Source organism: Paramisgurnus dabryanus, chromosome 5, assembly GCF_030506205.2.
Source record: "Paramisgurnus dabryanus chromosome 5, PD_genome_1.1, whole genome shotgun sequence".
NCBI classification, from domain to species: Eukaryota; Metazoa; Chordata; class Actinopteri; order Cypriniformes; family Cobitidae; genus Paramisgurnus; species Paramisgurnus dabryanus.
The window spans coordinates 19,497,331-19,512,368 of record NC_133341.1 but is presented as its reverse complement, the minus strand read 5'-3'; the positions used below and the strand labels follow the sequence as shown (position 1 = coordinate 19,512,368).

Below are 15,038 nucleotides of genomic sequence, written 5' to 3'. Positions count from 1 at the left end.
TAAATCAGCAAACTGTACAAAATTTGTCAGGCACAGTGTTATTATTTTTTGTAGTTAAATTAATACTGATATTACTGTAATTTATATTATCCTCTCTCAGATGGCCCTCAAAATTGTTTCAAAATGTCGTGGAACCAGATTCCATTTTTTTTCATTATTCTTCTTATCCTGATTAATTTCGCATGGAAGATAAAAACTAATATCCTGAGGCACATTTTTCATGGCACTTTTGCAATTAGCAGCTTAGCACTGTGTCCTTCAGAAAGGATACATATGAATGGTTTTGGATATGTAATTATCACTTCATCCCACCTTTATTTCAAACTTCCTATTTATATACAAAAAAGGATTGGCAACTTTCTCTTCTAAGACAAATATGGTATAAATAATATATGACATGATATATTTTTATAATAGGTTCTCTCTCCTTACATTTCATTGCTCTTACCTCTAGCTCAACCAACTGGCAGGTATGAGATGTTACAGTAGGAATGACTGGATGTTTGTGTGTGTATTGGGGTTTCACATGAGGACTATCAGTACAGCTCCATTCCTCTGAGCACACAGTCAGATTAACCATTAAAGGTGACTCAGAATTAGGAACACATGAGAAAATGAAACGGTGTGTAATATCAGTGTGTTCCTAAACTCACAGTTCGCACTGACAAGGGCCACTATGAGACCAAGAGACAACACAGGTTCACCTTCTCTACTTATTTGCTCAAACTTTGTTTTTATCTCTGTTTATTCATGCATTTTATTTACATTGGTTCATTGTGGATTTTGCCGGTGTTGTAATAACATTGCTATTTTGTGCTAGAGGCATCATAATATAAGACCATATTTTGAGCTTTGCAAAATAAAATTAAAGTTTTGCATGTCTTCAAAAAAAATTATGGTTAATGGTTTAATAATTGAAAAACATTGTGTTAGCAAAAGAAAAGTCTGAGGTTTGTTTCATTGTTTTCGTCATGTACTTTGTTTGCTTTATGGAAAATTGGTTCAATTCCTGAATGATAATGAATGTATAAAGGAAATCGACACCGTTTTTTAATATTTTACTATGTTCTTACCTCGACTTAGACAAATTAATAGATCCCTATCTTCTTTTAATGCGTGCACTTAATCTTTGTACAGTGTGTCGTGAATGTGTTAGCATTTAGCCTAGCCCCATTCATTCCTTAGGATCCAAACAGGGATGAATTTAGAAGTCACCAAACACTTCCATGTTTTCCCCATTTAAAAACTGTTACATGAGTAGTTGCATGAGTAAGAATAGTGGCACAAAATAAAACGGATAAAATGAGAACTATATTGTATGGCGGAAGAACACTTAAGGGGATCGCACACCGGCCACGCAGCTCAGCGCCGCGCCGCGTCACGTGGCGCCTAGGAGAACTCGGAGGTATTGTAAACCAGAAGTGCACATTAAATAGCGCGAGCTTCGTCAGATAGCGTCTACTTCAAAATGCAAAATATACGTTAGCAGCCAATGTTAATCGTTAATGATTTGGGACAAATATGATGTTATTTAATGTTAAACTATGTGAATGGCGCTGTATGGCGCCACAGGGATTTGAGCAACTTCCTGAGTCACAGCTGAGCGGCGCGGACAGGCGCCACCTGGCGGCGCAGGTGTGCGTATACTCATAGAAAACAATGTGTTCAGTTGATTTAGAATGGCGCGGCGTGGCCGGTGTGCGATCCCCTTTAGTTTGCAGCACTTTGACCTTGGGCGCAGTAATATTGACGGAAATTTGAGCTAGAGGGGAGTAATCATGAGTGATGATGTTACTGTACGCCGAGGTCGAAGTGCTGCAAACTAAGTGCTATTCCGCCATACAATATTGTTTTCATTTTTATCCGCTTAAAAAATTGGCATGTTTTATTTTGTGCCACCATACTTACTCGTGTAACTACTCATGTAACAGTCTTTAAATAGGGAAAACATGGAAGTGTTTGGTGGCTTTTAAATTCATCCCTGTTTGGATCCTAAGGAATGAATGGGGCTAGGCTAAATGCTAACACATTCACGATGCACTGTACAAAGATTAAGTGCACGCATTGACAAAAAATAGGGATGTATTAATTAGTCTAAGTTGAGGTAAGAACATAGTAAAATATTGAAAAACGGTGGTGTTTTCCTTTAAGACATCCCAAAGTATCAACAGATGTGACACTTACAAAGTATTATGGTCACATTGATACACATTGTCATTTGTATTAATCCGTGTTTTTCTTCCCAGTCTTTATTGATGGGAAAAGTCAACATTAATTGTAAATCGCAGTCAGTCATGGTTGGATGTCTGTGTGAATTCCCACCCAATGCTACTGGCTTCAGTTGATCTATCACTGTAAAGGAAAAAACTGTAGGGTAATTAGATCTATGATTTATCATATTTTTAGTGTGTTAAAGGTCAACTTGGCTGCATTGTGTAATGTTCTTCGTATTTGTGATATTTTAAATTTGTAACGATCACTGAACTGTGGCTTAGGAAATTATTATGAAACCAGCTGAAGCTATAAACCAGTCAATGTGATCTGAATTCACTGAAAAGATGATGACAAGCAATTCTGTGACATGCATAATTTAATATAACGAATAAAAAAGTGACATACATAATATAATGCTTTGTTTGTAAGCATTATATGTAAATTGGCAATAGATATAAGTTGTGCAAGGCAAACATCCAAACCCCATTTAACTGAGGTCTTCAATCATTGCCATATACTGTAGCATTATTTTAGGTTTTGGTTAAAAGTCATCATTGTGTTCTCACTATTGTGGGAATATACCTGGAAAATTCCAACAACAGAGATCCAAATCTTAATTATAAAGGAGAGAAAACAGCAAATTAGCTGATAAGTGGACTCAAGGCCAAATTTTGTCCTTTGAAGCAAAATTGCTGATCTTGACTCAATGCTTGGAATTTGTGGTGAGATTTTTTTGTCCAGGAATGTTAGGTGTGGTTGAACTCACTGTGAAATCTCCAAAATTTCATATTCATTTATCTCCCACATTACTTTAGTTGCAGTTCTGGAGGAAAGCATGGAACTGACAAAGTAAGTCATGTTTTTATGATACATCCCTTTACACAGACCTCCATTCACACGTGATGCCAACACAGGCAGACTTTTACCTCATGACTTTGTGGCTTTATATTTGATAAGAGCACACATGCACGCAAGATGTTGTATTGTACAATCTAAAAGGCATGTTATCAGCTTTATTGCAATGCGCTTGATCTTATTGGCTGTTTGTGTACAGTACTTAACAGTAATGATTCCTTAAACGTTTTTAATGTTCACTGAGAAGGTTCAGCTTTAATCCCAAGCTGGGAATTGACAATCCAGCCATGATGACTGCAGATGATACAGGTTAGTGTTATATTTTTTAACAACAAATTTAAAAAGTTTTAAACAAATTGTTTGTCATTCAACTATGATTTCTGCCAACAGAGCCGGCATCAGATCTCTCACCGCGTGTTTGTGTGTTGAAGAGAGAGAACGGAGAGACCTTTGGGTTCCAATTGAAAGTGGAAAGAGGGAGACAGGGTCACATTATCAGACAGTTAGAGTCACAGGGTGTGGGATGGAGGAGCGGGCTCAAGGATGGGGACCGACTGCTTGAAGTCAATGAGATGTTTGTAGACAACTTGGGACACAAAGAGGTGATTGTTCATGACCTGTGACTCAAAGGTTTGGAAATCATTGTATACATAATGGTACCAAAGAGTACATGTAGTACCTTAAAAAATGGTACCAAATATATATCTGTACTTAAATGGTACATATAAGGACCTTGCTTGGCACCATTTTTGACCATTTTTCAGACAGTGTAAAATGATTTTAAAATAAATGTAAAAAAAAGGCATACAAGTCACATATGGCATACAAGTTTTTTCTGAGTTTTGCAACACACTTCTGTTATCATGTTTTTATCTGGTTCACAGGTGGCCCGAAGGATCCAGGTGAATGGTTCACACGTTTGCCTCATGGTGTTGGATGGTCAGGTCTATGATCAGACTGTGTCCAAGGGTCGTGATCTTGAGGAACTGGCTATAGTCAACCGTGGGGAAGGATGGAGACCGCCTCGTCTCTGCCACATCACAAGGGGTGTTGCATCTGGGCTGGGCCTCAACATACTCCCCATAGAGGGTACATATCATTCATACATTTGAAGTTAACATCTTCAAACTTTTATGTAAATCTTTTTAACCGAGGTTAAATGGCATCCTCAGACAAAATAGATAGTCCTGCCCCAAACTCATGAACCAATGTTATGTCCAGCTGGCTGGAAGGCCCAAACATTTAGAGATATATTTTAATTGTGCCACAGAGACACAACATTCATATTTTTCCAGGGGCTCAACCAATAATTTACGTTGTCTCAGAAAAAAGGTTCAAGACGGTACAATAATTTTCACAGGGACGAAACCTTTTTAAAAAGTACACTTTTCTTTAAAGGTACTGTCCCAATGACAACGTTTATTTTCTGAGTGTGTAGTTGTCTCTGCATTTAAGCTGTTTTTGAATTTAAATCCCATGTGATTGCATGAGACTGATAAATTATGTTTTTTTTATGTAGGCGAGAAAGGCAAATTCATGGTGAGCCCAGTTAAAGGAGGTGCTGCAGAGAAGGCAGGGGTAAAAAAGGGTGAACAGCTGGTTTGGATCAATGGTGCCATGGCCTCTGAACTCACACATTCTGCCATTAGCAAAATGGTAAACAAAATTAAAAAGACTTACTTTAGAATACAAAGTGATATAAAATGTGAAACGTAAGAATATTAGTGCATTCAAGTTAAAACATTTGCTTGTACACAAGAAATTTCTTTGATACATTAAGCTTCTATAGCAGACATTCAAATACAACAGCAAGACACGAAGCTAAAAATGAAAGAAGTAAGAATGGTGGATGTGTGAAAATTTAGAAAAATGTAGGCTAAGATGATGACTGTACAGAAGATGCTATATATCAAGAGGGAAAGTATGGAGATGTGTTGATATGTGCATGAAATATAAATTGATAAACTGTAAACTCGAGTGATTCTATTTCCAGGTGAAAAAGAGCAAGGATCATGTGACAGTGCTGGTGATTGACAGTGAGAGTGAAAAAAGTTATGCCCGCAGAAAAATGCCCATTCTGCCAGCCATGGCTGATGCTGAGAGCATGCCTTACCGGCCCCGCAGACTGCATCTGGTTTTGGGGACTCAGGGGTATGGCGTCCTGCTTAAACAGGAGATAAATAGGGCTGGATACATTGGTGAGAGGCACAAACACATTATGACATTTACTTCTACATTCTTTTAGAATGGATTTTTACATATTTGTGTTTTGTTTACATAGCCCACAGGTTGGGCGAGGTGGATAAAGGGAGCCCTGCTGAACTGGGAGGTGTTAAAGAAGGTGAGCTGCTCCTAGAAGTGAATGGGGAGCCCACAGACTCACTAAGTCATGAGGACGTTGTCAGCAAAATCAAACAGAGTGGATATCAGGTCACTCTCACAACCATTCAACCTCAGGGTAAAGACTTCTACACTAAGGTGAATTTACTGATTGATGGGGAGCAGGGATTGATATAACTTTGAGTATAAAAGATGTGTCTGTAAAAAGTAAATATATATATATTTTTTTCTCAGTTGGGTCTTTCTCCGTTACTATTCTGTTTGGATGTTCCATCCCATAGACCTGAAGAAAAAAAGGAGAGCCCATTGACTCCCCCTGTTGAGCCCCAGAAGGATGTGCAGATCAGTCCTGACATTAGACTCTGTGAGCTGCAGAGGGGTTCACTGGGCTTTGGCTTCAATTTGGGCTGCATCCAACAGAAACCTGGCACATTTATCAGCCAGGTACAATAAAGTCCTTTCATTGACAAAATCCGTCTTTAGACGATACTGACCTCCGATAGGATTCAGGCTGGTTTCCAGGTTACAATTTAAGCTTTGTTCTGGACTAAATAGCACTATTCTGTAAGTATTCTTCTCTGAAGTATACACCTGGACAATCAGCCATGGAGATAAATATCTTGCTTGCCAACAAAACATTGCCTGACTAAATAATTATGATGTCAACATGTTATATTCAAACAATCATAGCAAGATTATCAATACTAACCTTGTAAAAATACATTTCAGTATAAAACAACCATTGCTTTATTGTTATGGTGTTATTTGATGGTGTTTAGGTGACAGCAGGAGGCCCAGGAGGGAGTTCTGGTCTCCTGCAGGGTGATGTGGTGGTGGAGGTGAATGGACAGAATGTGGAGAATGAGTCTGTGGAGGATGTGATCTTACAAGTGAAGCAAGGAGGAAGATCTCTTTCCTTATTAGTAGTCGATCGGAGAGGTTATGAGTGGCTAAAGACAAATGAAAAGCCAATCAGAGCAAACAATGTAACGACAACCTCTGTGGTATGCAATGACATCTATACTCAACTCAATCACACAAACCAAGGGTGTTTGAGACTTAAGAGCAAACTTACTGATTAAATGCACTTTATTAATTCATAAGTTAATTTACTAATTGTTACAGGTGGAGAAAAATGCCTTCAGTGCTGCTGAACCACCAATTGATGATGTCTGATTACAAGGCTTAATCCACGTGCACATATACTGTATGGGACAGCTATTAAAACTGCCCTGATAAATGCATTGACATCTGCTTTTTGAGAATTATGAAATAAGTGTTTGGTTGGTTAATTAGTTTGAACAAGACAACATCTACACCAATTTGACTGGAAAGTCTAGTATACATGTGTTTAAAATTGTCTAGCTCTTGGGCATCATTGCTTTGACATATTTAATGCATAATTAATGCTGTGAAGAAGAGAAGAGGTTTGACTGATGTTTTAGGCTATGAAGTTGTGTCTGGAAATAGAGAAGTCCAGGTGCAACTGGCTATATAACATTAACTATTTATATCTGAATCGTTAATCACTAAAAATTATTATAATATTACAAAATGTTTGCTCACAGTTCTGTTTTTCCCATTTTCATTATAGGTTTTGCCATATTGTGTCGTATTGAATTGCCATTTGTGCTTTCATTTTAATACCATATGAAATGTCTTTTTAAAATGAGGGTCAAATTTGTAAATAAATTAAATAATAAATATCAACTTATTTAAAAGTTATTTTGTCTGATAATATAATGCCTGGTAAATACATGTCTTACACATATTATTAAAGACTGACACATGATGATTTTGTTTTAATTAAAATATTATTACATATATTTTGCCCAGGGGCCGTATTCACAAAGAATTTTAAGGCTAAAAGTAGCTCCTAACTGGCGAATTTAGGAGCAACTCCTAAAAATACTGGGCGTGTCACTCCTAAATTTAGGACTCCTATTTTTTTTCACTAAGAGTAATTCACAAAGCATTTTAGCCCTAAAAGTAGCACCTAAGTCTGGGATAGCTTAAAAGAAGTCGAGAGGACTCCTAACTCACTAAGACCTATTCACAAAAGATCTTAAAATGCCTTAGGTGCTGATCCTCCTTAACATTGACAGTTTCACCAACTCAAAAGCATTGCACATAACACTCAAAAGCACACTTTAATGTAAGCATATTGTTTATGACATTTGTTTCATAATTCATTACATTCATGACAAGCAGGAAGTTTTTTAGAATTACATGAAACAATAATGATATTAAATATTTAATATTATAGGCATACCTGTTGCCATGCTAGTCTGTTTAAAGGCTGCAATCTCAACCCTCTACTGCGATTGTAATGCATATACCACCGCCTCTCGCATTCGTCCGGGGTCCGCGACATAAGCGGGAATGTTGCATTGATCTGCAACAAATCCTCTCCCCAGTGATGCGCGGGTTGATCCGAAATGAGCGGGTGCATGCGGTCACCCGCGGTCGCGAGTCATCCAAAAATATTTTTTATGATATTCGGGTCGCGTTCGGTCGGGTCGTTTGAAATAAAGATGGCAATTACAGTAACTATTAAACAATTACTACTTAAAAAAATGCTGGCCAGGGAGCGGGTCGGGTACACTATTTATTTTTTATTTTTTGCGGTCCGAGTTGCGGGCGGGTTAGTTGAAAACGTTGGTCGGGTGCCAGTTGTTTTGTACATTGACCCGCGCATCACATTCTCGCATGTCTCACGCTTAGTTTTGCTTGATATCTCAGTGCCGAATTTCCCTTTTATTACGTTTCTTTTTTCCAGCACAAACTGGGCCAGCAGCAGTAACTGATCCTGCATCCATTTGGGCTTTCTTTTTCGTTTTGGCGAGTTCCACCATCATTTAGCCTATTTATTACATTAGGCAGGCTTCTTTAATATGGGCAACATTTCCTTGCTTTAAGTAGTCTATTTAGGCTAATAGGATGTACATTAATCAAGCAAGTGTTAATGCAATGTCGTTTTATTATTAGGCAATTGGCGGTTTTCATTTGCATTAGGCTTGATTTAATTTAATTTAATTTAATTCACGACTTTTCTTTAATATATGCATTTCGATGGCATTACTATTATTATTATTTTGTATAGGACACAGACATATTTCGATGTTGTAATTCCATGATTTGGTGCGTCTGTGTTATGTTCCGCATGACAGCCCTGTCATCTAACAACCAATCACCGTGGTCATTGCGAGGCAGCTCGTGCATGAGAATTGACGTCATCCGTAGCAACGAAGACTCACTCTTAGTTTAGGAGTTATCATTTTTCCTTACTAAAAGTAGGTCTGAAAGGCGTTGTGAATAACTTTTAAGAGAAAACTCCTAGCTAAAATCTTTTAGTGCGATTTAGGAGTACTCTTAGTGATAAGATAAAATGCTTTGTGAATACGGCCCCAGATTATTATTTAAAATCAGATTAGTCTAATTATCAGGGGCCGTATTCACAAAGCATTTTATCTTACCACTAAGAGTACTCCTAAATCGCACTAAAAGATTTTAGCTAGGGGTTTTCTCTTAAAAGTTATTCACAACGCCTTTCAGACCTACTTTTAGTAAGGAAAAATGATAACTCCTAAACTAAGAGTGAGTCTTCGTTGCTACGGATGACGTCAATTCTCATGCACGAGCTGCCTCGCAATGACCACCGTGATTGGTTGTTAGATGACAGCTGTCATGCGTAACATAACACAGACGCACCAAATCATGGAATTACAACATTGAAATATGTCTGTGTCCTACACAAAATAATAATAGTAATGCCATCAAAATGCATATATTAAAGAAAAGTCGTGAATGAAATTAAATTAAATTAAATCAAGGTAGCCTAATACCCAAATGAAAACCGCCAATTGCCTAATAATAAAAAACGACATTACATTAACACTTGCTTGATTAATTGACATCCTATTAGCCTAAATAGACTACTTAAAGCAAGTAAATGTTGCCCATATTGAAGAATCCTAATGTAATAAATAAATGACGGTGGATTATGAACTCGCCAAAACGGAAAAGAAAGCCCAACTGGATGCAGGATCAGTTACTGCTGCTGTTCCAGTTGGTGCTGGAAAAAAGAAACGTAATAAAAGGGAAATTCGGCACTGATATATCAAGCAAAAGCGTGAGACATGCGAGACAACGATGCGCGGGTCAATGTACAAAACAACCGGCACCCGACCAACGTTTTCAACTAACCCGCCCGCAAGTCGGACCGCAAAAAATCCGCGGGTGACCTCAGGCATCCGCTCATTTCGGATCAACCCGCGCATTACTGATGGGAGAGGATTTGTTGCAGATCAATGCAGCATTCCCGCTTGTGTCGCGGACCCCGGACTGCGAGAAGCGGTGGTATGCATTACAATCGCAGTAGAGGGTTGAGATTGCAGCCTTTAAACAGACTAGCATGGCAACAGGTATGCCTATAATATTAAATATTTAATTTCATTATTGTTTCATGTAATTCTAAAAAACTTCCTGCTTGCCATGAATGTAATGAATTATGAAACAAATGTTATAAACAATATGCTTACATTAAAGTGTGCTTTTAAGTATGTGCAATGCTTTTGAGTTGGTGAAACTGTCCATGTTAAGGAGGATCAGCACCTAAGACATTTTAAGATCCTTTGTGAATAGGTCTTAGTGAGTTAGGAGTCCTCTCGACTTCTTTTAAGCTGTCCCAGACTTAGGTGCTACTTTTAGGGCTAAAATGCTTTGTGAATTACTCTTAGTGAAAAAAATTAGGAGTCCTAAATTTAGGAGTGACACGCCCAGTATTTTTAGGAGTTGCTCCTAAATTCGCCAGTTAGGAGCTACTTTTAGCCTTAAAATTCTTTGTGAATACGGCCCCAGATAAACAATATATATAGCCCGATTGTACAATAATATAGTAGGCTACATCTAGAATATAAATATATGTTCATAAAATAAACACATAATTTTTTTGTTGATAGTATTTACAATTATTTTATTATTTTGTATTTATTATATAATATAGGTGACACACATTATTCCAGTATCTGCTAAATAACCAGTAGCGCATACGCAGGAATAAACATGTTTAACATTAGCATTATCACTTAGTCGACGTTCTTGTGCCGTTTGTTTTTATGCGCAAAAGTATTTTAATCAGGCAAACAATTTGTAAATATATTGTTTTATACGTAATTTGTATTTTCATGAAACACATAATTTTAGGTCCAGCACTTTGATATCTAATCTAAAGAGATTTTTTTTATAAACACTAGCGGCATTAACGTCAGGCATATATTGTGACTCCTAAGTTGTAGGGTCTTTCGCTGGAGGTGACATTCGTTGAAGGGCCTCAGTTTGTGAAGACTAGCGGCGAATAAACCTTCACAGAAACGCAAACCATGGCTCAGGCAGTACAGAAACTTGTGGCTAAAGTACCATCGTTGGTCGGCGGTAAGAATATTTATATATTAAATATCCTTTAAGGTTTATATGTCTTTTATTCGATTTGCGTGCTTTCGTTTTCGGCAGTTGGAGGAACAGGCCACAGGAATCAGGAAAACATGCATTCATTCAAACATTAAAATGATTAGTTGCACAGATGTAATCGCTTGATTTTGAGAACAAGAAAATACAATAATGATACATAAATAGTGTGTAACATTATTATTAGTTTCAATGTCAGTGTGCCGCTTCATCTTGAGCTGTCAATTCATTCTCGGTTCTTAGCTCGTCCTACAGGAGTATGGTGAAGTTGACAGTGGCAATGTCAACGTGTGATGTCTTCGCATAACAATTACTCACATTGTGTTTTTGTAGTTATTTAGCCTCTACTTTGTGATGTTTTTATGTATAAAAAATCATGACAGATTTTATATATCACATTTATGTTTGAGATGATTAATAACACTCACTATTGATATTTTTTTTAAGCCGCTGTCACCTACTCCAAACCTCGGCTATCCACATTTTGGTATTACGCCCGTGTGGAGTTGGTGCCACCCACCCCAGCAGAGATCCCCAAGGCCATCAGCGGTGCCCAAGATCTCCTCAAGGGCTTTCAGTCAGGAAGGCTTGCTCAGACCACAGTCAGGGTTAGTATGGATGGGTTGGCGTGTTCACTTGACTGTGCAAGTATTAAGCACTATATGAAGAACAGTATTTTGTACAAAAATATGTGTGGCAATACCAGCAGTGTGAAAGACATTTCCCGTTTAAACAGAACTTTAAACCATCAGCCTTAAAGACAGTGAGGTGTCTTTAAAGTGCACCTATTTCATTGCTAAAAAAACATTATTTTGTGTATTTGGTTTAATAAAATGTGTTCGCATGATTTAGAATTATAAACACATTATTTTCCACATACCGTACATTTTTGTAGCTCTGGATATCCTCGCTTCCTCAAATGCATTGATTTTGTACAAAACTCATCGATCTGAAAAGCGCTGTGTCCGATTGGCCTGAATACCTCTGATGCTCCTTACTATGTTTGAAAGATTTGCTCACAATGCAATGCTAGCAGGAGTTAATTTACAGGCTGTGAGTTAAAGCGGGAGGAATTATGAAAATATCGGCCTTGTACACCTCAACCGTCCCAGGAAGTAAACTGTTGCTTACAATCTGTTTGTTTGTTATAATCCAAGGAAAGAGATTTACATTGGAAACAATTTAACTTGTGGTTTGTACCTTTTGCATATCGTTAATATGTACTAATACAGGGGTTTTCAAACCTGTCCTGGAGCACCACTAGTACTGCACATTTTGCATGTTTCCCTTTTGTGACACACCTCATTCAGTTACTTTACACACCCAATTCAGGTCTTGCAGTCTCTACTAATGAGCTGAGCTAAACCAGGTGTGTCCAATGAGGGAGACATGCAAATTGTGCAGTACTAGGGTGCGTTCCACTCCAGTTTTAGACACACACTCGCAAACTTCCCTAAACACTTCCCCTCGGGGGAATCCCTGTCGCCATTTTAAAGGTGCGTTCCACTTTGTCAAGTGGACGAGGGAAGTTTGTGTGGACAGACCCTTGCTTCCTCGAATTTGACAGAGGGAGCGAGTCTACTTCACATGTACACTTCAGGCAGCTACATATCCCACAATGCATCACGATTGTGACGTCACTTTAGCAACTTGCGCTTTGCACATGGGGGGGGGGCGGTCTCCACTTTCCATATGATCAAGGGCTTAGGGTGATCCATTTGAACCTACTTCAAGTGTTTCAGCAGTAGTGGGCACTCGTACAATGTAAGCAATGACGTACATCCGAGTGAATGAGACTGAGGGAAGGTCATAAAAAAAAAACTGGAACGCAGGGCTAGTGGTCCTCAAGGACAGGTTTGAAAACCCCTGTACTAATACACACCAAAGGAAATGTAAAATCTTGAATCAGAATATAGTTGCTCTTTAATACTGAATATAGATGCATGTTTGATAGAGAACTGTCCTGGCTTTTTACGTTTGTAGTACATGTAAAGCAGAATCTCTGTACCACAAGTTACTTCTGTAATGCAGTTATAAAGAGTAGAGTGAAGTGTCTACCTTTTAGGGTGGTGTCTTTATCTTTGTCTGGTTAAACGGCTAACTAGTTGTCACAGAATTTAATGCCTAATTTACTTTCTTTAAATATTTCCACAGGATGCTCTAAGGAATGGACTTGTTGCAACAGAAGTTCTGATGTGGTTCTACATCGGGGAGATTATTGGAAAAGGAGGCCTTATTGGCTATGCTGTATAAATGTGGACTGTCTGTTTTGCTTGTTCTCTTTGATGAGCTTTGTTTGTTCCCTTCATCAGAATTCTTGGAATCCAGGAACTAAATAAATGGATATTATTAAAGAAACAATAGTGATCTTGCTTTTTTATCACTGAGCTTATAATCATATCTTATCGTGATGGTAGAGTAAATTCAGATATTGTTTAACTTTCTCTTTTTATTATTGTAAGGCATTAATTAATGCCTTATTGCACTTGTTAATTTATGCATGTAGTAGAGTTCAGAGAACTTCAGAACTTACAGAGCACACTTCTGTATTATCTTTGAAACTAAAGGAAAAAAGTGAAACGTCACAAACCATATTAAAAATTCAGATGCACATTATGTATAAAGTGTATATTTCGTGATATAAGATTCAGTATAAAAATCTAATCATGTAATAATTGACATCTCTTCACGTTCTTGGTTTTCTGAAAGCATCCGCAGAACATTTCCCAAGTATTTGTGGAATTCTTGGCGGACAACTTCAGGATCTTCCTCAAGGTTTGAGTGAACGAGAGGCAGTTTGCTCAGTTTTGGGGCTATATGGGAGAAACATGGAATAAGTCTACTTTAATTCTTAATTTCAAACAAAAAATGGGAAAATACTTTTGAGTTAATTCAACGTTAATACAAATTAACAGTTTATATTAGTTAATTAATTACAGATACTATTTAGGCTCCTATAAAACACTTGTCGAGTTTGATTCAGTACCTAATGTTGGACGAGCAGTACCCGCTCCACTTCCTGGTTTATGGTGCGCTATTAACAGACATTGGGTCTCCAGTAACCCCTGGGAAGAGATGAATGTAGAATGCCAGGTCTCTATTTCCTTCAGATGGCTGGGCACATCTGGGTTAAACACTATCAGTACCCCATTGGAGTCCTTCATCAAAGCTGGCCAACAGGATTCAAACCTGTTAGCAAACGATATCACTTTAGAAAAAGGTAAGATCTTTTTATACAAAAAAATAAAACGCACATACAGACGGGGAAAGAAACTTGATACACGTTTTGTTAACGTACTTGAAATCTCCTCCACAATCCCACAGTTCCACCTCACATGCTGAATGTTTGTTGCCATTAGACAGATTCTGTGATTCAAACTCGAGTATCCTAAGGAAAAAAAATGTATGTGTCATTTGGAGACGACCGAATTAAACGTTTCCCATAGAAACAACTCCATATTTAACCCACCTTACGCCCTGTGTTGGGCTATATTCAGACCCGATTGTTTCCGTTGTATCGGAGAGAAAATTAGCAAGTGCTGTTTTTCCACACTGTCAAATTATAAAACGTTGAATTATGTTAAAATGTTTATCACAAAATACATCGCATGCAACAGAATAACAAATAAACACAAACGAATTTACCTCGCTCGGCCCAATCAATAGTATTTTCAACTTGAACATCTTCAAACATTGAGGGAAAAGGCAGCTCAGTTGGCCAACCAGCTAGCGAGCGAGCGAGCAAGCAAGCAAGCTACAAACAAGTCGTATGAACAATTAAACATTTCTCTTCTGCATGGGATATAAATAAATTGTAAAATGTTGGTTAACGCGTTAAGGAGAACTGTCAAATCAATGTGATGTGAAGCGCATTGTGTAATAGCTTATGGCTAATATAAACACCTCGTTTCCAAGGCGATGGGATGGTAGGTAAATATAGCAGTTGCAGATTCGCTACACTTCCCAAACTCTAAATATGCCAAATAGAGATGCAAATTTAATCACTGAAACTATAGATGCATGTATAATATATATTTTATAATCAATCTACTTGAGTTTGTAGGTATATTTTAATTAATTAATGTTTTATTCATATTGCAGAATACGAGTACCTGTTTATGCACGCTCCTAAAGTTGAAAATATCCAGCAGGGGGCAGTGCTC

At 37.8% G+C, this 15,038-nt stretch overlaps 3 protein-coding genes across 6 annotated transcripts; 2 read left to right on the top strand and 1 right to left on the bottom strand.

Annotated features, from left to right (window-relative positions):
* The first annotated feature begins 521 nt into the window (after positions 1-521).
* On the top strand, positions 522-7,114 carry nherf4b (NHERF family PDZ scaffold protein 4b). Of its 4 annotated transcripts, none has more exons than XM_065250179.2 (11): positions 522-698; positions 3,036-3,063; positions 3,317-3,378; positions 3,460-3,671; positions 3,954-4,158; positions 4,589-4,725; positions 5,063-5,267; positions 5,351-5,547; positions 5,644-5,853; positions 6,189-6,413; positions 6,535-7,114. In XM_065250179.2, the coding sequence occupies exons 1-11, from the start codon at positions 677-679 to the stop codon at positions 6,583-6,585; spliced, it is 1,554 nt and encodes a 517-aa protein (XP_065106251.1). In that variant the 5' UTR covers positions 522-676; the 3' UTR covers positions 6,586-7,114. The 4 variants fall into 4 exon arrangements, with proteins under 4 accessions (XP_065106251.1, XP_065106250.1, XP_073670791.1 ...); XM_065250178.2 differs by having other exon boundaries at positions 3,030-3,063; XM_073814690.1 differs by having other exon boundaries at positions 666-698; positions 2,247-3,063.
* A 3,568-nt stretch (positions 7,115-10,682) lies between these two features.
* atp5l (ATP synthase, H+ transporting, mitochondrial F0 complex, subunit g) lies at positions 10,683-13,236 on the top strand. The gene is made up of 3 exons (XM_065250177.1): positions 10,683-10,842; positions 11,323-11,483; positions 13,030-13,236. The coding sequence occupies exons 1-3, from the start codon at positions 10,791-10,793 to the stop codon at positions 13,126-13,128; spliced, it is 312 nt and encodes a 103-aa protein (XP_065106249.1). The 5' UTR covers positions 10,683-10,790; the 3' UTR covers positions 13,129-13,236.
* A 134-nt stretch (positions 13,237-13,370) lies between these two features.
* ift22 (intraflagellar transport 22 homolog (Chlamydomonas)) lies at positions 13,371-14,628 on the bottom strand. The gene is made up of 5 exons (XM_065250176.2): positions 14,521-14,628; positions 14,345-14,427; positions 14,174-14,263; positions 13,862-14,064; positions 13,371-13,688 (listed from the first exon to the last, which is right to left on the bottom strand). The coding sequence occupies exons 1-5, from the start codon at positions 14,557-14,559 to the stop codon at positions 13,540-13,542; spliced, it is 564 nt and encodes a 187-aa protein (XP_065106248.1). The 5' UTR covers positions 14,560-14,628; the 3' UTR covers positions 13,371-13,539.
* Between the last annotated feature and the right edge of the window lie 410 nt (positions 14,629-15,038).

Coding starts and splice junctions, on each gene's coding strand:
- nherf4b (XM_065250178.2), top strand. CDS start 677: ATGAGACCAAGAGACAACACAG. Junction 699..3,029: donor GAGACCAAGAGACAACACAG/GTTCACCTTCTC, acceptor ACATTACTTTAG/TTGCAGTTCTGGAGGAAAGC. Junction 3,064..3,316: donor GAAAGCATGGAACTGACAAA/GTAAGTCATGTT, acceptor TTCACTGAGAAG/GTTCAGCTTTAATCCCAAGC.
- atp5l (XM_065250177.1), top strand. CDS start 10,791: ATGGCTCAGGCAGTACAGAAACTTGTGGCTAAAGTACCATCGTTGGTC. Junction 10,843..11,322: donor AGTACCATCGTTGGTCGGCG/GTAAGAATATTT, acceptor ATTTTTTTTAAG/CCGCTGTCACCTACTCCAAA. Junction 11,484..13,029: donor TTGCTCAGACCACAGTCAGG/GTTAGTATGGAT, acceptor ATATTTCCACAG/GATGCTCTAAGGAATGGACT.
- ift22 (XM_065250176.2), bottom strand. CDS start 14,559: ATGTTCAAGTTGAAAATACTATTGATTGGGCCGAGCGAG. Junction 14,264..14,344: donor AGCCCAACACAGGGCGTAAG/GTGGGTTAAATA, acceptor TTTTTTCCTTAG/GATACTCGAGTTTGAATCAC. Junction 13,689..13,861: donor TACTGCTCGTCCAACATTAG/GTACTGAATCAA, acceptor TCTCCCATATAG/CCCCAAAACTGAGCAAACTG.